General features: G+C 51.3%; 1 protein-coding gene across 2 annotated transcripts in view; it reads left to right on the top strand.

The window, feature by feature from the left end:
* Nucleotides 1–26396, top strand: part of MCOLN2 (mucolipin TRP cation channel 2) — a 58618-nt gene that overhangs the window by 19008 nt on the left and 13214 nt on the right. For both annotated transcript variants that reach the window (XM_069735828.1, XM_069735826.1), the window contains exons 2-11: nt 7957–8116; nt 8427–8600; nt 18311–18461; nt 19689–19767; nt 19844–19940; nt 20216–20315; nt 21395–21507; nt 23373–23522; nt 23737–23838; nt 25437–25559. In XM_069735828.1, the coding sequence (XP_069591929.1) occupies nt 7957–8116; nt 8427–8600; nt 18311–18461; nt 19689–19767; nt 19844–19940; nt 20216–20315; nt 21395–21507; nt 23373–23522; nt 23737–23838; nt 25437–25559 (1249 nt within the window). The remainder of the gene's footprint in view (nt 1–7956; nt 8117–8426; nt 8601–18310; nt 18462–19688; nt 19768–19843; nt 19941–20215; nt 20316–21394; nt 21508–23372; nt 23523–23736; nt 23839–25436; nt 25560–26396) is intronic.

Below are 26396 nucleotides of genomic sequence, written 5' to 3'. Positions count from 1 at the left end.
GCTATTAATATCTGCCCTCAGTCACTGGCTTTACTACTCTGGCGGAGAAAATTGCGCGGGAGCCCACGCCAATTTTTTCCGCCATTTAACCCTTTATTTTAAGAGCTAGAACGGCCAAATTTTGCAGATACACACTACTGACATTAGTAGTGTGGAATCTGCAAAAAAATGGAGAGAAGACATGGTTTACTGTATGTAAACCATGTCTCAAATCATGTCAGGTTTAGGAAGGAGAAAGAAAAAGCCGGTAATTGAATTACCGGCTTTCAAGCTGTATAGCGCTGGAAAAAATATTAATATATATACATATGTGTCTCACTGATATATATATATATATATATATATATATATATATATATATATAATCTCTATTCTATCTGCAGACATTTATTCTACTGGAAGCTGTCAGTGTGATTTTACTGTACACCGCACTGAATTACCGGCTTTTCTCTCTAACAGCGCTGCGTATTTCTCGCAAGTCACACTGCTTGTCCGTGTGTAATCCATATTTTTCACGCTTCCATAGACTTTCATTGGCGTATTTCTTGCGCAGTATGGTGACAAACGCAGCATGCTGCGATTTTGTACGGCCGTAGAAAGCCGTATAATACTGATCAGTAAAATGCGGCAGATAGGAGCAGGGGCATAGAGAATAATTGTGCCGTATTTTTTGCGAGTTTTACGGACGTAGTTTCTGCGCTCTTACGTCCGTAAAACTCGCAAGTGTGAAGCCGGCCTTAGGTACCTGGATGTAAATGTTATTTGTGATACTGACTAACTCATGTTTTTATTTGTTAGGAGCATTAAAGGGGATGTCCAGGTTTGTAATGAGTCTGCAGTCATTCTTTGTGACTGCAGACTTCTGACTTCTCGCAGTGCGCCCTGCACACTGTCAGGATTCTCGTGCTGGCGATTTACATACATGCGGTCACATGCTGACTAGATGTGTGGCCTCACTCTATGAAAATGAACTGAGAGAGTCTAGTCGGAATGTGGCCAGAGGTATACAAATCGCATACTTGTGCTGACATGACCGTCCACCGGCAAGGGAGAATCCTAAAAGTGTGCAATGCATTAGTTGTGAGAATTCAGAAGCTGCGATGTCAGGATTCAGCTCTGCAGGTTCCAGTAGTTGTCACATGGACACTTCACTCACATGTGACTTTCATACTTGTGGTCCTCTGACATCGAGCTTCTCTTCTGCTTCTCTGTTTTTCACTGAATATTGAGAGTATTAGGGAGAGGAGCTCGTGGGTACATGACTAAGTGTGCAAATCACATATGTCCTGGGGGGGCGCCAAAATGTATTCTTGCCCCAGGTGCCAGAAACCCTAGATACGCTTCTGAGAAGCAGCACCGCCATCTATCTGCAGTGTAGGGAAGTGCAGCACAGCCCCATGTATGTGACCGGAGCAGCTCCCTGTACAGCAGTGCCACTTTGAGAGTAAGGCCGGAGTCACACTACAGAGAGATACGGCAGAGTCTCGCAGGTTAAAACCAAGCTCTGGCACCACTCCGGAGCGGAGCGTGCGGCTCCATGTATTGCTATGCGGCCGCACGCTCCTCTCTGGAGTGCCGGTGCCAGAGCTTGGTTTTAGACTCTGCCGTATCTCGCTGTGTGATCCCGGCCTAAAAATGAGGAAAGAATTGACCCCATAACTGAGCGTATTTACACCATTGTATCATAATTGGGAATATCCCTTTTAAAAAAAAAAAAAAAAAAAAAAAGTAATATCTGCTGATTATTTTACACTTTTTTTTTTTTTTTCTCTACGGTTGGATTTTTTTTTTTTAATTTTTGCAAGGTTTTTTCCACCAATCTCTCCCATTGGGAAACAATGTACAGTCTGAGTTATGTCACCGCTGCAGTTTTTTACTTGGAACCAGAGGTGACTCTAGGTCACCAATAAGCTGCAACCTTAGAAGGAAGAGCGACTTTTCAATGACTGTCCAATAATACGGAAAATCTGATGGTTCAGAACCTGTCCGGTCCCTTTTAGGCTGCATTCATTTATATCTTCAGTTTTAAAGCTAAAGTCATAAACGGGTAAAGTTTTACTTTTATTCTGCTTCCACATATGTAGCAAATATTTTATATGTATCTGCCTGAAATTGGCTGGGCAAGGAGTTCGGCAAGCTGGAAAGCCCCCAAGGCAAATGTTAGGATTTGTTTCAGCTTTGTGGTATTGTGCTTTGGGGTAGTGTGGTGCCACCTGCAGGTCATTTTTCCTTACTGCAGATTTATGAAAATTAATGTTTAAAGTGTACCGTACTTTGTGATCACATCGTGGATGTGTGGTTTGTTTGGCTATTTTCTTGCTGAAGGGGACAAGTTTACCTTTCAAATGGTGTATCATTTGTGCGTGGGTGCAGTATGAACGGAGACACAAAGGAATCACCGAAAAAGAGTGTTTTGAAATAATATAGAAGGATTATGGGGTCCGGCCTCTGCTTTCTCCGTCACTTTCCTCAGTTCAGCCTCCAGTCACAGGAGACCCCCGGCCTGCAGAGACCATGGACTAGAGTCCTATGGGAGCTGAGGATAGAATAAGATAGAATTCTGTGGCCAAAAAATGTCAGACCGTCCGGCCCCCAACTGTGAGACCCTCTATAGAGAAACTGCCCGGTCTGTAAATTGGGAACAGACTTTTCTTCTGCCGTCGTATGGAAGATTCCGGAATATCTGTATTATTCCTGACCGGTCATGTACTCCTTCGCCTGACTTCAGACATTACGGAAAACATACTTTTATATTCCGACTTTGTGGCCAAGTTAAGGTCGTGTGTGCCGGGGGCAGGTTTATATTAAAGGGGATCTCTGACCTCCAGCAGCGGAGACGATAGAATGCAAAGGTCTCCCCACCCCGACAACGTCTGCACAGCTTCCATAGTCCAGATAATATTTTTAGTAATCAGAAATGGGTCAGTGCATGATAGTTGTCTATTGTCCCTGGTGGTGAGGGGGGAGGTTAATGGTACTATGGTGACGCCAGTGTCCCTAGTGGTGAGGGGGTAACGGTACCACGGTGACGCCAGTCAGGGCCGGCGTCAGCACCCGGCGCACCTGGGCAAATGCCGGGGCCCTAGAGAGAGAGGGGGGCCCACTCACGCTGTCATAGATACAGCTGGGAGAGCAGAGCAGGAGAACATGTTCTCTCCGCCCACAAAGTCACTGCTGGCTGAGTTCTCTTAACCCCTATGTGCCAGCTCTGACACAAGCATCTTCTCACTCAGTCAGTGCAGCCAGGCAGGCACACATAGGGGTTAAGAGAAAGCAGCCAGCGTGACATTGTTTGTGGGCGGAGAGAGCACGTTCTCTGCTCTGCTCTCCGCCCCTGGCTGGCTGCTGAAGTTATGAGGCAGATTCAGGAGGAGCTCCTAGTCCTACCAGTGCCTGAGTGAGTGGCGCTGCTATATACTACGTGGGCTGCGCTGCTATATACTACGTGGGCTGCGCTGCTATATACTACGTGGGCTGCGCTGCTATATACTACGTGGGCTGCGCTGCTATATGCTACGTGGGCTGCGCTGCTATATGCTACGTGGGCTGCGCTGCTATATGCTACGTGGGCTGCGCTGCTATATGCTACGTGGGCTGCGCTGCTATATGCTACGTGGGCTGCGCTGCTATATGCTACGTGGGCTGCGCTGCTATATGCTACGTGGGCTGCGCTGCTATATGCTACGTGGGCTGCGCTGCTATATGCTACGTGGGCTGCGCTGCTATATGCTACGTGGGCTGCGCTGCTATATGCTACGTGGGCTGCGCTGCTATATGCTACGTGGGCTGCGCTGCTATATGCTACGTGGGCTGCGCTGCTATATGCTACGTGGGCTGCGCTGCTATATGCTACGTGGGCTGCGCTGCTATATGCTACGTGGGCTGCGCTGCTATATGCTACGTGGGCTGCGCTGCTATATGCTACGTGGGCTGCGCTGCTATATGCTACGTGGGCTGCGCTGCTATATGCTACGTGGGCTGCGCTGCTATATGCTACGTGGGCTGCGCTGCTATATGCTACGTGGGCTGCGCTGCTATATGCTACGTGGGCTGCGCTGCTATATGCTACGTGGGCTGCGCTGCTATATGCTACGTGGGCTGCGCTGCTATATGCTACGTGGGCTGCGCTGCTATATGCTACGTGGGCTGCGCTGCTATATGCTACGTGGGCTGCGCTGCTATATGCTACGTGGGCTGCGCTGCTATATGCTACGTGGGCTGCGCTGCTATATGCTACGTGGGCTGCGCTGCTATATGCTACGTGGGCTGCGCTGCTATATGCTACGTGGGCTGCGCTGCTATATGCTACGTGGGCTGCGCTGCTATATGCTACGTGGGCTGCGCTGCTATATGCTACGTGGGCTGCGCTGCTATATGCTACGTGGGCTGCGCTGCTATATGCTACGTGGGCTGCGCTGCTATATGCTACGTGGGCTGCGCTGCTATATGCTACGTGGGCTGCGCTGCTATATGCTACGTGGGCTGCGCTGCTATATGCTACGTGGGCTGCGCTGCTATATGCTACGTGGGCTGCGCTGCTATATGCTACGTGGGCTGCGCTGCTATATGCTACGTGGGCTGCGCTGCTATATGCTACGTGGGCTGCGCTGCTATATGCTACGTGGGCTGCGCTGCTATATGCTACGTGGGCTGCGCTGCTATATGCTACGTGGGCTGCGCTGCTATATGCTACGTGGGCTGCGCTGCTATATGCTACGTGGGCTGCGCTGCTATATGCTACGTGGGCTGCGCTGCTATATGCTACGTGGGCTGCGCTGCTATATGCTACGTGGGCTGCGCTGCTATATGCTACGTGGGCTGCGCTGCTATATGCTACGTGGGCTGCGCTGCTATATGCTACGTGGGCTGCGCTGCTATATGCTACGTGGGCTGCGCTGCTATATGCTACGTGGGCTGCGCTGCTATATGCTACGTGGGCTGCGCTGCTATATGCTACGTGGGCTGCGCTGCTATATGCTACGTGGGCTGCGCTGCTATATGCTACGTGGGCTGCGCTGCTATATGCTACGTGGGCTGCGCTGCTATATGCTACGTGGGCTGCGCTGCTATATGCTACGTGGGCTGCGCTGCTATATGCTACGTGGGCTGCGCTGCTATATGCTACGTGGGCTGCGCTGCTATATGCTACGTGGGCTGCGCTGCTATATGCTACGTGGGCTGCGCTGCTATATGCTACGTGGGCTGCGCTGCTATATGCTACGTGGGCTGCGCTGCTATATGCTACGTGGGCTGCGCTGCTATATGCTACGTGGGCTGCGCTGCTATATGCTACGTGGGCTGCGCTGCTATATGCTACGTGGGCTGCGCTGCTATATGCTACGTGGGCTGCGCTGCTATATGCTACGTGGGCTGCGCTGCTATATGCTACGTGGGCTGCGCTGCTATATGCTACGTGGGCTGCGCTGCTATATGCTACGTGGGCTGCGCTGCTATATGCTACGTGGGCTGCGCTGCTATATGCTACGTGGGCTGCGCTGCTATATGCTACGTGGGCTGCGCTGCTATATGCTACGTGGGCTGCGCTGCTATATGCTACGTGGGCTGCGCTGCTATATGCTACGTGGGCTGCGCTGCTATATGCTACGTGGGCTGCGCTGCTATATGCTACGTGGGCTGCGCTGCTATATGCTACGTGGGCTGCGCTGCTATATGCTACGTGGGCTGCGCTGCTATATGCTACGTGGGCTGCGCTGCTATATGCTACGTGGGCTGCGCTGCTATATGCTACGTGGGCTGCGCTGCTATATGCTACGTGGGCTGCGCTGCTATATGCTACGTGGGCTGCGCTGCTATATGCTACGTGGGCTGCGCTGCTATATGCTACGTGGGCTGCGCTGCTATATGCTACGTGGGCTGCGCTGCTATATGCTACGTGGGCTGCGCTGCTATATGCTACGTGGGCTGCGCTGCTATATGCTACGTGGGCTGCGCTGCTATATGCTACGTGGGCTGCGCTGCTATATGCTACGTGGGCTGCGCTGCTATATGCTACGTGGGCTGCGCTGCTATATGCTACGTGGGCTGCGCTGCTATATGCTACGTGGGCTGCGCTGCTATATGCTACGTGGGCTGCGCTGCTATATGCTACGTGGGCTGCGCTGCTATATGCTACGTGGGCTGCGCTGCTATATGCTACGTGGGCTGCGCTGCTATATGCTACGTGGGCTGCGCTGCTATATGCTACGTGGGCTGCGCTGCTATATGCTACGTGGGCTGCGCTGCTATATGCTACGTGGGCTGCGCTGCTATATGCTACGTGGGCTGCGCTGCTATATGCTACGTGGGCTGCGCTGCTATATGCTACGTGGGCTGCGCTGCTATATGCTACGTGGGCTGCGCTGCTATATGCTACGTGGGCTGCGCTGCTATATGCTACGTGGGCTGCGCTGCTATATGCTACGTGGGCTGCGCTGCTATATGCTACGTGGGCTGCGCTGCTATATGCTACGTGGGCTGCGCTGCTATATGCTACGTGGGCTGCGCTGCTATATGCTACGTGGGCTGCGCTGCTATATGCTATGTGGGCTGCGATATGCTATGTGGGCAGTGTTATATACTACGTGGGCAGTGTTATATACTACGTGGCTAGTGTTATATACTACGTGGCTAGTGTTATATACTACATGGCTGTGTTTATATGCGATCATGAATCGGGGTATGTGTTAAAGGGGGGGCCCACTGAGACTCTTTCGCCCGGGGCCCTCAAAAACCTGGAGCCGGCCCTGACGCCAGTATCCCTGGTGGTGAGGGGGGGGGGGGAGGTTAATGGTACCATGGTGACACCAGTATCCCTGGTGTGTGTGTGGGGGGGGGGTTTGATGGTACTATGGTGACGCCAGTGTCCCTGGTGTGGGGGGAGGTTACTGGTACGATGGTGACGCCAGTGTCCCTGGTGGTGTGGGGGGGGGAGGTTACTGGTACGATGGTGACGCCAGTGTCCCTGGTGGGTTAATGGCCCCTTCTGGCGTCACCATAGTGCCCAGTCGCGCAGTGCGATCCTCTTGTCTGGGGATAATCATGGCGGTTTACATTTCTTCTTTGTTTCTGCCTAGAGGAGGCGCCGTGGAGTCGGAGGTGGAGAGAGAAGGCGTAGTGTCCCTGGTGGTGTGGCGGGGAGGTTAATTGTATGATGGTGACGCCAGTGTCCCTGGTGGTGAGGGGGGAGGTTACTGGTATGATGGTGACGACAGTGTCCCTGGTGGTGAGGGGGGAGGTTACTGGTACAATGGTGACGCCAGTGTCCCTGGTGGTGAGGGGGGAGGTTACTGGTACAATGGTGATGCCAGTGTCCCTGGTGGTGAGGGAGGGAAGGTTACTGGTATGATTGTGACGCCAGTGTCCCTGGTGGTGAGGGGGGAGGTTACTGGTATCATGGTGACGCCAGTGTCCCTGGTGGTGAGGGGGGAGGTTACTGGTATGATGGTGACGCCAGTGTCCCTGGTGGTGAGGGGGGAGGTTACTGGTATGATGGTGACGCCAGTGTCCCTGGTGGTGAGGGGGGAGGTTACTGGTATGATGGTGACGCCAGTGTCCCTGGTGGTGAGGGGGGAGGTTGCTGGTATGATGGTGACGCCAGTGTCCCTGGTGGTGAGGGGGGAGGTTGCTGGTATGATGGTGACGCCAGTGTCCCTGGTGGTGAGGGGGGAGGTTGCTGGTACGATGGTGACGCCAGTGTCCCTGGTGGTGAGGGGGGAGGTTACTGGTATGATGGTGACGCCAGTGTCCCTGGTGGTGAGGGGGGAGATTACTGGTACGATGGTGACCTCAGTGTCCCTGGTGGTGAGGGGGGAGGTTACTGGTATGATGGTGATGCCAGTGTTCATGGTGGGTTAATGGCCCCTTCTGGCGTCACCATAGTGCCCAGTGTATTCGCGCAGTGCGATCCTCTTGTCTGGGGATCATGGCGGTTTACATTTCTTCTCTGTTTCTGCCTAGAGGAGGCGCCGTGGAGTCGGAGGTGGAGCGAGAAGGCGTAAAGCTGCGCGAAGATCTGCAGTTTTATTTCATGAGTCCCTGTGACAAGTACCGAGCGCGGAGGCAGATCCCATGGAAACTCGCTCTCCAGGTCCTGAAGATCGTCATGGTGACCACGCAGGTACGTGGCTGTGTAGTCAGGTCCTGGTGGCCACATGGAGGTCTCCTTGCCTTCATGGTGGTGTCTGTGACTTCTTGTGCCCCTTCCTCTTTAACCCTTTCTTGCACCATCTGTATACTGCCCGGGAGGGTCCTGATGAGCGACTGGACATGTTGGTGCTTAGTCTGCCCCATCATCAGCAGGTATCGGCTGTTGTCAGAACCTGCCTCAACCCTGGCCGTTTAACCCCTTATGTGCTGCAGTGACGGCGGCACCTAAGCGGTTATACGGAGCACCCATCTGATCGGTTCCGGGCCCCATTGTCTTTCAGCTCGTTCTCTTCGGGTTGAGCAATCAGCTGGTCGTGTCCTTCAAGGAGGAGAACACGATGGCGTTCAAGCACCTGTTTCTTAAGGGTTACACCGGCGTTGATGAGGATGACTACAGCCGCACAGTCTACACCCAGAGAGACCTGTATGACAGCATCTACTATGTGATCGACCAGGTAAGAATGTGGTCCGACCCCCGTATACTCCGTGTCTGATCTCCTGGAGTAACCGAGGGGCTCTCCTGTACCGGACCCCCATTTGTGAGCAGTCGGAGGGCGTCTCCCGCTCTGGAGGACTCAGCACTTACTGATTTGTGTAATACTACATTTACCCTGTGGTGGCACTGCAGGGGGACTAAATATATTCCAGCCATTCTCTGGGGTCACAACGACTGACCGCTGCCTATAGTGGGAGACCTGGGGCAGAGCGGACGCTCTGGATCTGCTGACAACCCTGGGACAGACTCTTGTCAGAGCAGCCGCACCATCCAGTCTGGGGGTCTCCGCTCTGATACAGCCGGCATTTCTGTGTCTTTAGTTTTGTGGGGTTTTTTATCTTTTGTCACAAACTAAAAAAAAAAAGTGTTAAACTAAATTGTCGCTGTGCCGCGGCGGCTCGGTACATATTCGCTTTTCCTCATCAGCCTACAATATTATCCAGGTTGTTCCATTAATCGGGTGGAGAATCTCTGGTGTTAATCTACAGCTCAGATCAGTTAGCGGGAAGTCTCATCCATTCCTGCTTTTTTCTCCTGGCCTCATTGGGGGACACAGGACTGTGGGGGGTACGCTACTGCCGCCAGGAGGCTGACACAAAGTAAACATAAAACAGGTCAGCTCCTCCTCCGCCGTCTACACCCGGACACTGGCCGAAGGCGAACCCAGTTCATGTTTAGTGTCTGAACGAGGCACAAGTCTGGTTTCCAGACCTCCCATATTTTTCCTCTTCACCTTGGAAGCGAGACAGGGGCGACGGACCCTTTCGAAGGGGTCCGATCTCCCCAAACCATCAACGGGTGAGCACGTGGAGTGTCGCCTCCACGTATCTTTTCCCACAACGTGGGACCACTTGCCGGACATAGCCCTGACCACCCTAAGGTAACGAAACCCTAGGCTGTACAGGTGCATATGTGCTGTCCGTGCGGCCCCCACTGCATCACCAATGCTCAGAGAGCGGTGATGGAAGGAGGCGGATGTTCCCTCTCATCCCCTGAAAGGAAGATGGAGTTTGGGTGCCTGCACCGTCCTTTATACAGTTCCCCCCCCTAACCTTAAGATCCCTCGTGTGGGGGGGCGGGAGGGCTCCTGGTGCAGCGCGCATCATAGAAGGGCATCTGGAGAGCAGCGGGCGCCGCGGCCTTTCTGCTGCTGGCGGCGGCGCGTTTTTTTGGCTACTGGCGGCCCTACGCTGGAGATTCTGGCGTCAACTGCGGTTCGGACGGGTGCCGGATAATCCCTGGCTTCTGACAGGCTAGGCCGCGGGCGGAACCCCTGCCCTTTCCGGCCGTGTCATCTTTGGCGGGTCCGCTCCCTCATTCTCGCCGAACGCTGGAGAAGAAATTTAGGCCCTGGATTCAACCTCCTATAGGCCGCAAATCCGCCATTTCCGGCGCTACCGCCCACCAATGGAGCGCTCTTTATAAGAAGGTCAGCGCTGACACGTCGCCCTGTGACAGGTTCTACAGGACGGACCGGGACACAGGACTGGGGTAAGTTCTACTCTCCCCAGCCTGACAGCTGCAATATCTGTTTTTTTCTGCAGCCTATCTAGAAGCTCTGATTATAGCATTTGCAGGGCACCATGTCTAGAAGGACCAAATCTCAGACGGTTTTATATACCGCATGTGTAGCCTGTCGGTCCGCTTTTCCGCATGCCCAGAATAATTGTCTGTGAGGCCTGCGATTCCGAACGCGCTCAGGAGCCCCCCCTGCGACTCAGAAATTGTTGTTTCACCCTCAGAATAGGTCACGTCCTTGTCGCAATCTATGGCATCCCTAACAAAAGTGATCGAGTCCCTTCAGACCCCGGGGGGCCAGGGACAGCAGTTCATCTGCCTTAGAGAGGTCCTCCGACTCACAGGAGCCTTCGGCCTGCAGGGGCCGCACTCGCACTAGGCAGACGCGGGGGAAACGAACCCACACAGCGTCTCCCGGTCCATCAGGTGCATCCGCATCCTGGAGTTCCGCCTCTCGTTCACCCTCACCAGTGGAGAGTAGTGAACACGGTTCGGACTACGAGTCCGAGGGGTCCCTCAATTTAGAGGCACCTGATTACCAGGAGTCAGTAGACAGTTTAATTGAGGCCATCAACCAAACCCTGAGAGTAGAGTATGAATCCGCTTTGGCCTCTGGTCATAAGGTATCGTATAAGAGAATCAAGCAGCCTCATAGGGTGTTCTCCACTCATCCTGAGTTTAAGGACTTGGTCCAACGTCACAGGGAGCGTCCGGACAGGCGTTTCTCGGGACAAAATCCCCTAAATGCCAGATACCCTTTCACCCCTGAGTTGCGTAAGAAGTGGGCAGAATATCTTGTGGGCCATGATATCTTGGTCAGAATCTTTGACTTAGGTTCTACAGGAGAGGGATCTACCAGCAGAGTTGACAGAAATGTCAAATCGGATAGCTCCAGCTGGGAGCTACCTGATCAATGCGTCTTTAGATGCTGCGAACTGTGCGGCATTGTCGGCTGCAAACGCAATTGCCATTAGAAGGGCCCTTTGGTTGAGAACATGGCGGGTGGATTCTACCTCGCTGAAATCCCTTACAACTCTCCCATTTCAGGGGGGCCGATTATTTGGAGAAAAATTGGATCAGCTCATTTGATACCACAGGAGGGAAAAGCAATTTTCTCCCACAGCAAAAGATTAAACAGCCTTTTTGTCGCCAGTTCCAGACTCGTTTCAAGTCCTTTCGTAATACCAGGTGGAGCCCAGCGTCAAACCCCGTTGGCCTAGGTCGACCTAATCAGGACAGAGATCATCAGATCTCCTACAGGGCCAACCCCGTTGGAAAGAATGCGGTCCCAGCTGCCAAGATCAAGGGGATCTAGGTCCCATAGGTTTTTGGCCAAATGACTGGAGGCGGTCTCCGATCGCCACCGACAGAGTAGGCGGCCGTCTACTCTTTGTTTTATCAGTCCTGGCTCACAGTGGTTCACGACAGGTGGGTAAGAGAACTGGTGTCCTCAGGGTACAAGATAGTTTGTCAGCCATCCTCCATGCCGGTTCTTTCCCTCCCGCCTTCCCAGTTCAGAATCCCGGGTACAAGCCCTGTTCAAAAGTGTAGAATCCCTTCAGCTCCGCGGGGTCATCACTCCAGTTCCAAAGGAAGAGAGATTTCAGGGGTTCTATTCCAACCTGTTTATAGTTCCCAAAAAAGACGGAACTGTAAGTCCCATTTTGGACCTGAAATGTTTAAACAGGTTCGTCAACATAGTAACATAGTAACATAGTTAGTAAGGCCGAAAAAAGACATTTGTCCATCCAGTTCAGCCTATATTCCATCATAATAAATACCCAGATCTACGTCCTTCTACAGAACCTAATAATTGTATGATACAATATTGTTCTGCTCCAGGAAGACATCCAGGCCTCTCTTGAACCCCTCGACTGAGTTCGCCATCACCACCTCCTCAGGCAAGCAATTCCAGATTCTCACTGCCCTAACAGTAAAGAATCCTCTTCTATGTTGGTGGAAAAACCTTCTCTCCTCCAGACGCAAAGAATGCCCCCTTGTGCCCGTCACCTTCCTTGGTATAAACAGATCCTCAGCGAGATATTTGTATTGTCCCCTTATATACTTATACATGGTTATTAGATCGCCCCTCAGTCGTCTTTTTTTCTAGACTAAATAATCCTAATTTCGCTAATCTATCTGGGTATTGTAGTTCTCCCATCCCCTTTATTAATTTTGTTGCCCTCCTTTGTACTCTCTCTAGTTCCATTATATCCTTCCTGAGCACCGGTGCCCAAAACTGGACACAGTACTCCATGTGCGGTCTAACTAGGGATTTGTACAGAGGCAGTATAATGCTCTCATCATGTGTATCCAGACCTCTTTTAATGCACCCCATGATCCTGTTTGCCTTGGCAGCTGCTGCCTGGCACTGGCTGCTCCAGGTAAGTTTATCATTAACTAGGATCCCCAAGTCCTTCTCCCTGTCAGATTTACCCAGTGGTTTCCCATTCAGTGTGTAATGGTGATATTGATTCCTTCTTCCCATGTGTATAACCTTACATTTATCATTGTTAAACCTCATCTGCCACCTTTCAGCCCAAGTTTCCAACTTATCCAGATCCATCTGTAGCAGAATACTATCTTCTCTTGTATTAACTGCTTTACATAGTTTTGTATCATCTGCAAATATCGATATTTTACTGTGTAAACCTTCTACCAGATCATTAATGAATATGTTGAAGAGAACAGGTCCCAATACTGACCCCTGCGGTACCCCACTGGTCACAGCGACCCAGTTAGAGACTATACCATTTATAACCACCCTCTGCTTTCTATCACTAAGCCAGTTACTAACCCATTTACACACATTTTCCCCCAGACCAAGCATTCTCATTTTGTGTACCAACCTCTTGTGCGGCACGGTATCAAACGCTTTGGAAAAATCGAGATATACCACGTCCAATGACTCACCGTGGTCCAGCCTATAGCTTACCTCCTCATAAAAACTGATTAGATTGGTTTGACAGGAGCGATTTCTCATAAACCCATGCTGATATGGAGTTAAACAGTTATTCTCATTGAGATAATCCAGAATAACATCCCTCAGAAACCCTTCAAATATTTTACCAACAATAGAGGTTAGACTTACTGGCCTATAATTTCCAGGTTCACTTTTAGAGCCCTTTTTGAATATTGGCACCACATTTGCTATGCGCCAGTCCTGCGGAACAGACCCTGTCGCTATAGAGTCACTAAAAATAAGAAATAATGGTTTATCTATTACATTACTTAGTTCTCTTAGTACTCGTGGGTGTATGCCATCCGGACCCGGAGATTTATCTATTTTAATCTTATTTAGCCGGTTTCGCACCTCTTCTTGGGTTAGATTGGTGACCCTTAATATAGGGTTTTCATTGTTTCTTGGGATTTCACCTAGCATTTCATTTTCCACCGTGAATACCGTGGAGAAGAAGGTGTTTAATATGTTAGCTTTTTCCTCGTCATCTACAACCATTCTTTCCTCACTATTTTTTAAGGGGCCTACATTTTCAGTTTTTATTCTTTTACTATTGATATAGTTGAAGAACAGTTTGGGATTAGTTTTACTCTCCTTAGCAATGTGCTTCTCTGTTTCCTTTTTGGCAGCTTTAATTAGTTTTTTAGATAAAGTATTTTTCTCCCTATAGTTTTTTAGAGCTTCAATGGTGCCATCCTGCTTTAGTAGTGCAAATGCTTTCTTTTTACTGTTAATTGCCTGTCTTACTTCTTTGTTTAGCCACATTGGGTTTTTCCTATTTCTAGTCCTTTTATTCCCACAAGGTATAAACCGCTTACACTGCCTATTTAGGATGTTCATTCTTCACTTTCGAATGGAATCCCTCCGGTCGGTCATTGCGGCAATGGAAAAGGGAGAATTCTTAGCTTCAATAGATATTCAAGATGCCTATCTTCACATTCCCATATTTCCTTCGCATCAAAAATTTCTACGTTTTGCCGTAGGCAGTCTATGGAGCGCCCCCCAGTAGGGCAGTGGGGTACTCTGATCCGGGCCCTTCGGTTCTCTGCGGGGATGTCACGGTGGCTGACCCGGTCCATGGCCCTAGGGCACGTCCGTTAATAAATGGGAAAGGTCTTTAAAGGGATAGTGTTTGTGGTATTCGGTCAGGGTGACCGACGCTGCTTAGGGGTCCACTGGGGTGATGTTATGGCAGCTAGATGGTGTACCTTCCCACAGGTGAAGTGTATCCCCAGGGCTTCCCAGAGTGTAGATGGAGAATAGGGGATGTTGTAAGGCGCAGTGAATAACAAGGACACAAGGTTGCAGTCTCTTTTCCTTTACTGAAGGCTTCAGCGTCCACAGTCCAGAGCACCAGATCACAGGGCAGGCAGAGTCTGGTCGGTCTGAAGGCAATTCCAGAGTCCCCTTATCCAGGTGGAAATCAGTAGCCTTCCTCTAGCTCCTGAGTGTTGTAGTACCTCCCTGCTGAGCTTCTCGGTGAGGTCCTCACAACTGATGTTGGTGTTCTCGATGTTATGTCTTTCTCTCTCTCTCTCTCTCTGTCCCCCAGATGGTATGGATAGGACAAACCTGTATGACTGATGGCCTGAGGCTTTTTACAGGGACCCTACGACGCCCCAGCCCCCACAAGTTGCCACCGTGCCTCCTGAGTATATGGTCGGGCAGCTAACGTGGAGTTAACTGTCCTGCCAGTCTCTGAAGTAAAGCATAGAGTTGCTTACTCCCTCAGTGTTCTGGCTACCGGCTTCTGCGCCTCAGAGGGAGGCAGGCTATTGTAGAGCAGAACTCCCTCTGGATTCCTCTCCTTGTGCTATGACTTCGTTTCTCACTCTCAGCAACGCAATTCTCTGTGTCCTTTCTTGGGATGCTGCCGCGTGTAGGGCAGGCGCAGCTCCGTAACCCTCTATCTAGGCCTCTGACAGGATCCCACCCCTGTCAGGGACCTCTCTGTCTGCAGCTGTTTGATGTTCCTCCTTTCCCCTGTCTGCCTGACAGGTGCTGCCTGGGTGAAGCCCAGTCAGATTCTGCCTCGGTCAATCCCCAGCCAGCTTCTGCCTGGGTCAATGCCCAGTCAGCTTCTGCCTAACTTCCTATCCAGACCACCAGTTTTACCTAATTGTGAGGAGTGCCCTACTAGATAGGAGCATAGCTCCCCCTGGTGGACTGGAGTGTGTTGTGTGGTTTGTGATACCTGGTAAGGTGATCTCCTTTATTGTCATCAGACGTAATATCACTCCCCCTGGTGGAAGAACGACATTACTGCAACGACCTGGACCCTGGGGCGCTGCATCTACATTTCCAGTTCACAGCCTTACCTTTCGGGCTGGCCACCGCACCCAGAGTGTTCACAAAGGTCATGGCAGCAGTGGTGTCCATCTTGCATTCCCGGGGCATACTCGTCTTGGTATATCTAGACGACCTCCTTATCAAGGGGCCTTCTTGTCGGGGAGGAAAATGTCAGCATTACTCTGGATACTCTTTCTCGCCTAGGGTGGCTGGTGAATCTAAAGAAATCATCCCTTGTACCATCTCGGAAAATCTCTTTTTTCGGGATGATCTTCGACACCTCACAAGGTTTGACAATCCTGCCTCGGGACAAGGTCCTGACCCTCCGGCAAGAGGTGAGGGTCCTTCGCCGGCCGATCTACCATACAGTCCGGTTCTGCATGAGGGTCTTAGGAAGGTGGCCGCAATAGAGGCAGTGCCATTTGCGCAACTCCATCTTCGTCCTCTCCAACATGCACTTTTGGCAGCATGGGACAAAAATCCGTGCTCTCTCCACCTCAAGTGCCATCTGTCTCCCCAGGTAAGACAGGCTCTCGCATGGTTGTCAATGAGTCCTTCTCTACGACAGTGGAAGCTTTTGGCTTGTAATCACGACAGACGCCAGTCTTCTTGGCTGGGGAGCAGTGTTTTGCCACCACAGAGCCCAGGGACGCTGCTCCTCCCGGGATTCAACCCTCCCGATCAATCTTTTGGAGATTCGGGCTGTTCGGCTGCTTCTGCAGCATTTTCATAATCTTCTGGCAGGCCGCCCTGTCCGGATTCAATCGGACAATGCCACAGCGGTGGCATACATAAATCATCAAGGGGGTACCCGCAGCAGGGCGGCCATGCACGTGGTAAAACAGGTCATCTACTGGGCCGAGAAGAATCACACTGTGATTTCGGCAGTCCACGTCCCTGGCGAGGAAAACTGGGCTGCGGATATTCAGTCGTCAGGGCCTTGCATCTGAGGAGTGGTCTCTCCATCCCAAAGTTTTTGGGCAAATATGCCAGCGCTGGAGAAACTCGGACGTGGACCTGATGGCTTCCAGGATGAATGCCAAAGTACCCAGGTTTGTCGCCCGGTATTGAGATCCACAGGCGATCGCCGTGGACGCGTTAGTTCTACCTTGGAACCAGTTTCGTCTCCCATATCTGTTTCCCCCTCTGGCGCTGCTCCCGAAGGTAGTCAGGAAGGTCAAGACAGAGGAAGTCCCAGCAATCCTAGTTGTCCCAGATTGGCCTCGTCAATCATGGTACGCAGACCTAGTGCAGCTGCTCGCCGAGGTTCCTTGGCAGCTTCCAGAGCACTCCGATCTACTGTCTCAGGGCCCGATCTTCCAACAGAACTTAGGGGCCCTGTGTTTGACGGCCTGGCCATTGAATCTTGGATTCTGACGCAGGCCGGGTTTTCCCAAAAGGTAGCCGCTACCATGATTAGCGCCCGGAAATCCGTCTCAGCGCGTATTTATCATCACACCTGGAAGGTTTTCCTTTCATGGTGCAGAAAGCGTGAGCTTCCCCCCACTACAGTTCTCCATCCCTAACATTCTAGCTTTTCTCCAAGCCGGCTTGGATTCAGGGCTTGCACAAGTATCCTCAGAAGACAAATATCAGCCTTGTCAGTTCTTTTTCAGCGCAAGATCGCTACCAATCTACAGGTGAAGACTTTCTTACAGGGAGTCGCTCACATGGTACCGCCTTACAAGCCCCCCTGGATGCTTGGGACCTTTAATCTGGTTTTGAGTGCCTTGCAGGAAATTCCTTTCGAAGCTCTTCAGGATGTCTCTTTAAGTTGCCTTTCCTGGAAAGTCGTGTTCTTGGTGGCCATAACTTCCATTAGGCGGGTCTTGGAACTGGCAGCTCTATCCTACCGAGCTCTGTATTTACGGTTCCATCAGGATAAGGTGGTGCTCAGGCCAGCACCCTCTTTTTTGCCAAAGGTGGTTTTCTCGTTTCACATTAACGAGGACATTGTCTTACCTTCCTTTTGCCTGGCGCCAACACATCGTGTGGAAAAAGCTCTCCATACGCTAGACCTAGTGACAGCGCTCAGAAGGTACATTTCACAAACTGCACCTTTTCGGCAGACTGATTCGCTGTTCGACCTCCCTGAGGGTCGCAGGAAGGGATTCGCTGCATCAAGATCGACCATAGCCAGGTGGATACGATCGGCTATTCAGGAAGCCTACTGCGTCAAGGGCATGGTCGTTCCAGCCGGGATCAGAGCACACTCCACTCGGGCAGTGGGGGCTTCCAAGGCGCTTCGGCAGAGCAGGTTAGCAAGGCAGCAACCTGGTCTAGTTTGCATACCTTTTCCAAACACTATAATATTCATACTCTGGCTTCTGCGGATGCAAGTCTGGGTAGAAGGGTTCTTCAGGCAGCGGTAGGGCACCTATAGGCGGCAGATACCTGGATGTTATTCCGGTGAGTAAAATTCCCACCCAGGGACTGCTTTGGGACGTCCCACAGTCCTGTGTCCCCCAAAAAGGCGAAGGAGAAATAGGGATTGTTGTGTTATTCACTGTAAAATCCTTTTCTCCGAGACACTCATTGGGGGACACGGCTCCCTCCCTGTTAGCCGACTCCTTTTTTTTTTTTTTTTTTTTTTGTTTCATTTTTTTATTATTTGACTCTATTTGTCGGTGGGTTTGTTTCTAGACATGTTGTTTCTGTATTAATGCTGATTTATTTGTTTTTTTTCTTGTTCTTCTTCTCCTACTGCTTTTTACACCAAACTGGGTTCGCCTTTGGCCATTGTCAGGGTGTAGAGGTCGGAGGAGGATCTAAACTTTTTTTATGTTTACTTAGTGTCAGCCTCCTGGCGGCAGTAGCATACACCCACAGTCCTGTGTCACCCAATGAGCGTCTCGGAGAAAAGGATTTTACGGTGAATAATGCAAAAATCCCTATTTCTTTAGTACCACCATATCGGAAACCTGTCGCTTGGTACAGTCAGCTATGAAAATGAGGAAAAAAGAAAAGGTCTGAAGATCTGCAAACAGCATTACCACCGGGGCTTCATACACCCGTCTAACGACACCTTCTACGTGGACCCTACTGTGGAAACAGGTAGTGACAGGTTTCACCCTAGTGATGAAGGGAGTTGAGATGACTTTCCTAATCTGCTGCAGCAATGCGCCCAGAGGTGATCTCCGTTACCTTAGACCAGGGCATTATGTATGTTTTATCATCAATATATCACCGGCTTCTTTACAGTTACAGTAGTGGTAGTGTAATCCTGACATGAGCCACCCCAAGGCTTAGTAATGGCAGACACTCACTATTCTTACTACCAGCACTGAAGTAATAATGACCATCGCGCACAGTTTCCCTTATCCAGCTCTTGGGCGCCCCCTATGGAGGGAGTCTTTCCCACCCCCATGCTGACAGTCACTGGAGTGCCTTTCTTCCTTACCCTCCCATGGTATTCGATGATCTGTCCAGCTTAAATACCAGGAATGTTACTAGATTTGGGGAAACCAGAGGTGTATATACAATGGGTGCAGGGGCAGAAATTGTACCTGGAGGCTATGGGGGGTAGCGGGGGTGAGGTCACAATGGCCGTCTCCCTTTTTCAGAAGAACAATATTGAAGGCTGGTAGTTGTTGAGTCCCTGTTTTGAGATTGAGGCCTATAAGCTTCAAATGGGGGGAAAACCTGAGTTTTTTGGGGGGCAGCAATATGACTAGGGATTGGTTGTACCCTGCTGGAGCCAAATAATCCTCGCCATCATGGGACGTGGTAGATATAACTGGGACCGGCCCTGACTGACAGCTGGTGCACTGATCTGGTGATTTTTTTTTTTATTTTTTAATTTTTTTATTTTTTTCCTGTCTCTGGGTAGTGTGTGGGTGCATGGTCCGAGTGGCTGTCGGGCAGTGTCTCGGGCGCCACCTGTGGGAGTGCGCCACCTGTGGGAGTGCGCCACCTGTAGGAATGTGCCTGGCGGCTGCTGTACTCCAGGGACTGAGGAGCTCTTGTGTGTGGGTGCATGGTCTGAGTGGCTGTCGGGCAGCGTCTCATGCGCCATCTGTGGGAGTGCGCCATCTGTGGGAGTGCGCCACCTGTGGGAGTGCGCCACCTGTAGGAATGTGCCTGGCGGCTGCTGTACTCCAGGGACTGAGGAGCTCTTGTGTGTGGATGCATGGTCTGAGTGGCTGTCGGGCAGCGCCTCGGGATGCCACCTGTGGGAGTGCGCCACCTGTGGGAGTGCACCACCTGTGGGAGTGCGCCACCTGTAGGAATGTGCCTGGCGGCTGCTGTACTCCAGGGACTGAGGAGCTCTTGTGTTTTTAGAGTGTTTACACCTGGAGCCGGAGCTGCCGCCTCGGGACCGCGCCATAAATTCCTCTTTCTTCAATCTGGAGTTTTACAGGTAACCTTTTGTTGGGGCCGGAGATGATGTAACGTCTCGTTCTACGTCTTATTGTGGTTTTGCTCTTATTTTTCAGGCTTCTTAAGGTTGAAATTTCCTTTAGGCTGAAAGGAATCGATCTGCAAACGATCCGAGTCCGAGAGCTGCCCGACTGCTACGTGTTCCACAATAAGGCAAATAACGCAGCGTTACGCCGGCTCCTCGGCTGCACTTTCTGTTTTATGTTCTGATGATTAGTTGCGGGGAGATTACGGGCTCCGGAGTCTGTGGCGCTAAGCTCGTCCCATGAGGATGGAGCCATCACAGTCACACAGATCTCTCGCCTTCGTCCGTCTGCGCCGGGAACAATCCTGATTTATCGGTGTTGTCCTATAAATATAAGACTTGTGATGGTTTTATCTTGGGTCTTCGATGCGGTTATTGGATCGGATAAATCTTTTGTTTCCAGATCACGTTCAATAATCAGGCGCACAGCGGCAAAGTGAAGATTTTCTTTGAGAGCGATGCCACCATTCAGGACTGTAAGGACTGGCAGATATCTGGCTCCAGTAAGTCACCAGAACCCGGCACGTGCCGCACCGGTCCACGTTTACTTTCTTCTGTGGTTTTTTCATCTTTTCACTTGTGCAGATGTAATAATTGTAGGTTAGACATAAATGGCCGACAATGGACTCCGCAGGTTGTAGTTCACACCACCGATGGGGACGCGGTCTGGGGTAACAACGGCCATGTACTGTAAGTAGCGGCTCCCGGACTCCATCACTGAGGGGAAAGGGGCTTTTATTCCCCACCTGCTGGGGAACGACGTATTATATAGAATTTTTCTGCTCCGTACAAACAAGCTGCGGTTCTTCTGTTGCACAAATGCCGGTGACGTGTCAATTTTCAGTGTAGAAAAGGAAAAATCCCAATGAATCTGCAGCTTTGTCCGGCTCTGACGTGAGGACCTCCATACGGACTAGCTTACATTTACATGGTGCTCCTCGCCGAGCACTGCACTTGGCTTTTCATCTAAATCTCCGATAAATGGCAGGCATGATGGCATGGTGGACTATGTAATAAAAAAAGTCCTCCACCAGAAAGAAGGCGAAACGAACTCTACTCCAGTACCCTGCATGGTTTTGTCAAGGGACCTGTCTGGTTCCATTGTCTTCAGGGATTCAGATGAAAACCCAGTAGAGCGCCGTGTACGCGTGAATTTAGCCTTAGTGGCCAATGGTGGCCGTGACCCTTCTCCTCTTCAGAACCCTGGAAGTAACGAAATGTGACCGCTACAGCCCATGGCATGCTGATCAGTGTTGGTGGCGGCAAAATTGGGACCTTTAAGTCCTGGTTCTCTGACAGAACGCAACCAACAGACTGGGGCGCCTGCTTTTGGGCCGGGAGTGGGGCAGTTATGGCCGGGTGACACATTTCGTGGTGCGATTCGCCATTTACAGAGTAAAATGAAAGTTGTGCCTCATTACGACTCTGTGAAAAGAAATTTTGGGATGGAAAAGTTTCCCGACTCGAAAGGTCGCTCCAGGCAGAAATGTTTCAGTGCCGCGTGTGGATTAATGGTGGCACACAAGGTTTTGCTTCGCCCCTTCTTATTTCTGCGTGCTGAGACTCTTGTGTTTCTTCGCAGTTCAGAAGAACACTCATTACATCTTGGTCTTCGATGCGTTTGTGATCCTGACGTGTCTGACGTCGCTCATCCTCTGCTCCAGGTCCATCGTTCTGGCCATAAAGCTGCTGAGGGTGAGTGAATCATCGCCCGCCCTGCTATCTGTTGGGCACACATACGTAACACGGCCGCCCGCATCACCTGCTTTTCTGGTGACCCCTAATAGCTCTGGGCCAGGGGCACGGGCCCCTCTGTTCTCCTTTTGGGTACAGCCCCCGTAAAGAGATTGTGAGAGTCCTGATGTTTGAAGAGCCGTACGGCCACTCTGTCCTGTGAGGGCCCTTTAGTTTGGCCCTAATCATGGAAATTCCTCACATGGAGGAAGGACAAAATCTGCTGCAGAACCTCCATATTTCGCTCCGCCTTTACAAAGTATATGTGTATATAGTACCGTCTGTGACCTCTGACACATTCCCTAGCTTGGCCTCACACTGTCCCTGGACTTCCTCTGAGTCAGACCCACGCTCAGGGACTTTCTTCATCTTCTTGAAGACACCGTCACTCTCCCTTCTCCCCTCATCTGGGCAGTCTCACACTCTCCATCGGTCGGCAGCACTCGGGTGCTAAGTTCACGCTCGCCCTTCATGTGGCTCCATCTCTCCTCACTGCTGTTATGAACAGGTAATTCAGAACCACAATGGACCTTGAAGTTCAGAGCACACAAGGTGACCTGACATTTACCAAAAACATAGGACAAGCTCTGAGACGTGGAAACTCTGCTGACCGCAATCCCTAATCCTATCATACCACACTAGAGGTAGCCGTGGATTGCGCCTAACGCTCCCTATGCAACTCGGCACAGCCTGAGAAACTAACTAGCCCTGAAGATAGCAAAATAAGCCTACTTTGCCTCAGAGAAATTCCCCAAAGGAAAAGGCAGCCCCCCACATATAATGACTGTGAGTAAAGATGAAATACAAACACAGAGATGAAATAGATTTAGCAAAGTGAGGCCCGACTTACTGAATAGACCGAGGATAGGAAAGATAGCTTTGCGGTCAACACAAAAACCTACAAACAACCACGCAGAGGGGCAAAAAGACCCTCCGCACCGACTAACGGTACGGAGGTTCTCCCTCTGCGTCTCAGAGCTTCCAGCAAGCAAGAAAAAACCAATATAGCAAGCTGGACAGAAAATATAGCAAACAAAAATAACACAAGCAGAACTTAGCTTATGCAGGATAGAGAGGCCACAGGAACGATCCAGGAGGAAGCAAGACCAATACTGGAACATTGACTGGAGGCCAGGATCAAAGCACCAGGTGGAGTTAAATAGAGCAGCACCTAACAACTTAACCTCATCACCTGAGGAAGGAAACTCAGAAGCCGCAGTACCACTCTCATCCACCAAAGGAAGCTCACAGACAGAACCAGCCGAAGTACCACTCACGACCACAGGAGGGAGCTTGGCCACAGAATTCACAACACACTGCCTTCCTGAGACCCCGGAGCAGGCCTCTGTACGTGTGACTAATCTCCCCTCCTGGGTCAGTTACAGAAACCACCACCCCTCGGTGACCGATCCTGGACACTCTATTGGACTCTCCCTCTGTAATTGACCCCAAGAGTCGGGAATATGGGCCACATGTAGGAGGCCCATCTGCCGTACCCGACTCGCACACGTCTCTGCCCAGAGTGAGCTGAAACGATCCGGCTTGGCTGTGGCGAGGACCCCCTGACTGCTGTCACCCCATAGTCATACATCGGTAGAGGAGCCCCTGGTGCAATGTTCCCCTCGCTCGTTTGCCTTCATGTGACTTATGCAGCCTCGGTTCCTGTGCATCTACACGTAGGTGCTGATGTGTAATGTTCTGTGATTTTGGAGGACGTCTCCACATTGCAGTTTTTTAGGTCCTCACGTTATATGTAATTTTACAATTCTCCCCTCCACCACTTGGGGGCAGCGTGCCTCACACTGACGTTTCCTTCTTTCTTGCAGAGATTTGTACGGTTTTTCCTGAATAAATACAATCTGCATGTGAGCTCCGCCGATCGCTGGGAGTTCGTAAACGGCTGGTACGTCATGGTCATTATCAGTGATTTGATGACGATTATCGGATCTGTGATGAAGATGGAGATAAAAGCCAAGGTATCGCTCCAGTAAGGGGTATCTGGCGTTCTACAGGATTTATGGGGCAGACGTGTCAATAAGGGGGACTGATGTGAGAACGGCTGAATTTGGCAGGATTTGCCTTTTGTCTTAGTGGCATGCCCCTTTAAGTGACTTCACCATATTGCCTGCCCCTTTATCTGCGGGGTTTATCTCTGGGTGTACTAATTCTGCGCTCCCTCTTTGATTGCAGAACCTGACGTCTTATGATGTGTGCAGCCTCCTCCTCGGTACGTCCACGTTACTGGTCTGGGTCGGCGTCATCCGATATTTGGGATATTTCCAGAAGTATAACGTAAGTGTAAAAGACGTGACCGTGACCCAAATGTAGAGGGCCGACGAAGCCCCCCGTCTGCAGCACTAGGGAGAAGGCTGCCGGGGCGCCACATGTCCGCAGCGATCCCCAATTATCGGATGTCTACAACCATACGTTACATTAAAGGAGTATCCCAGCATGAGCCCATCATCCCCCGCTCGCCGCCCACCGCTCGTCACGCACCACTCGCCACCGACCGCTCGTCATTCACCGCTCGTCACGCACCATCTACCGCTCGTCACCCACCACTCGTCACCCATCATTCACCACTCGTCACCCACCCGACTCCCTCCTAATTCCTGCTCTGCTCCCAGTGGTGCTGTGTAAGGACGGCCTCTAACACATCAGATGAGTCGGGATCCTAAATACTGGCTATGGTGAGCTGGCAGCGCATCCGACGGGGAGGGGGAAGAGGTGTCTGATCAAGAGCCGATAGGATGTGTGCAGTGCTGTAGAACAACCATTGCATGAGCCCAAGAGCCAATCTACAGAAATGAAGGGGTGGGAGAAAGGTGGCCGAGATCAGGGGCTGGGGCGCACACTCCGGAGATCCCTGCTGGCCTCAGTGCACATGTTTGGCCACCTCTACAAGACAGCAGTGGCGGCCGGTCTCCTAGGCAATGAGCAGTAACATAGCTGAAAAGATCTCAAAGCAGGAGATCGGAGCAAGATGGAAGAAATAATTACAAGCTCGCTCACTTCCCACGGTCTTCCTGACTATTCCTATTACTATTTAACATGAGATTTGGGTTCTCACATCTGGGACAGTTATGGCAGTTCTGGGCTCTGTCAAACGCCGCCAGGACTGGGCGGGGGTTGGGGGAGATGGTCGTGCCGCCAGGATTGGGCGGGGGATGGGGGAGATGGTCGTGCCGCCAGGACTGGGCGAGGGATGGGAGTGATGGTCGTGCCGCCAGGACTGGGCGGGGGATGGGGGAGATGGTCGTGCCGCCAGGACTGGGCGGGGGATGGGGGAGATGGTCGTGCCGCCAGGACTGGGCGGGGGATGGGGGAGATGGTCGTGCCGCCAGGACTGGGCGGGGGATGGGGGAGATGGTCGCGCCACCAGAACTCAACAAGGTGTCGCGTCTGTGCTGCCTCCTTAATTTATTTTTACAGAAACTGGAAACTTCAAAGAAAGCAGCACATGCACGACCACTTGTCCACTTCGGGCAGCACGACGGGGCCCCATTCTCGACCTTAATGCGGGTCCCAGTGGTTGGGACATTTATTGCATGTCCTATCCACAAATTTCCCAGGTGGGAATACCCCTTTAAGGTGTGGACTTTGACTTGCCCACCAACATCTGATATCTGAGATATAAGAGAAGACTTCTGTCTTGTTTTTTCTTCTGCAGAAACAGCGCCACTCTTCTTCATGGCTGTGACTGGTATTGCACCACTAGTCTTCCGCTGCGGTCATGAACCTGAGCCCCCGATGTTTCTGGGGAGAAAGAACAAACTATTTTTGAAGATGAATGGATACTCCGATCTTCATTCTCTGTGATTTGAGCCAGTGATAATCTATTACTTTGCAGAAATGAATAAATCCTGCGCTTCCCTCCGTCTGTCTTCTAGGTTCTGATATTGACCATGCAGGCGTCTCTCCCCAAAGTGCTGAGGTTCTGCTGCTGCGCAGGGATGATCTACCTCGGCTACACGTTCTGCGGCTGGATCGTGCTCGGACCTTACCACGAGAAGGTAGCGCTTCCCTGTAGTCACACTTCTCTTCAATCGCAGCAGGAAATCTCCAAGCGTTTGTCATTAAAGGGGTTTTCCGGTTTCAGAAGACCTCCAGTTTGCTTTAAGAAGCATTCTCCCCAGGTCCAGCCACTGTTCAGTGCTGCAGACAATAATAAGCGCTAACATCATATGAACATTGCTTCAGCCAAACGATGAGCTCGGCGGCACTGCCCTAATAGACAGCACAAGTCACTCAGAGCTGCTGAGCTCACTGATTGGCTGCAGCAATGACATGTCAGCACTGCAGACAATAATAGACACTGGGAGCAGCAGAGACTCCGAGCTGGACCGGGGGAGGGTGAATAAACAACCATTGTTCCATGTTTTTTTAAATCAAACTGTAGCCAGGGAAGAGTGGTTTTCTGAAATCTGAAAAACCCCTTTAAGGCAATGATTTCCTGATTGCAGGAAGCACGTACTGTAAGATGATCCTCGGTCTGTTCAGATCCATGGTCTCATCCATAGGGGAGATGCTGCTGCTGATGCATAAGACAGTGCAATATGGCAGAGGATTATTTGTGGTTTCACATCACTGATCTGCCTGCAGCAGGCATCAAGCACGGCTCCGCTCTGCACTGTCTAGTAATTGTGGAGGATTGCAAGAGAGTTGAGCTCTGCTAGAAACCAGCTAATGTAAAACCAGTCTGCAGCTATAGTGCTGTAGATGACAGAAGATAAAACCGGCCAGGCAGGGTCCTGTACAAGAGCAGAAGGTGAATGCAACACCTAGAGCAGCTTGGTTATGGCTGAGAGTTGGGGCTTGTCTGCAGCACTGAGGAGGGGAAGGGGCTGCAG

Source organism: Ranitomeya imitator, chromosome 8 (genome assembly GCF_032444005.1).
Source record: "Ranitomeya imitator isolate aRanImi1 chromosome 8, aRanImi1.pri, whole genome shotgun sequence".
Taxonomy (NCBI): domain Eukaryota; kingdom Metazoa; phylum Chordata; class Amphibia; order Anura; family Dendrobatidae; genus Ranitomeya; species Ranitomeya imitator.
This window is presented reverse-complemented; position numbering and strand designations above follow the sequence as displayed.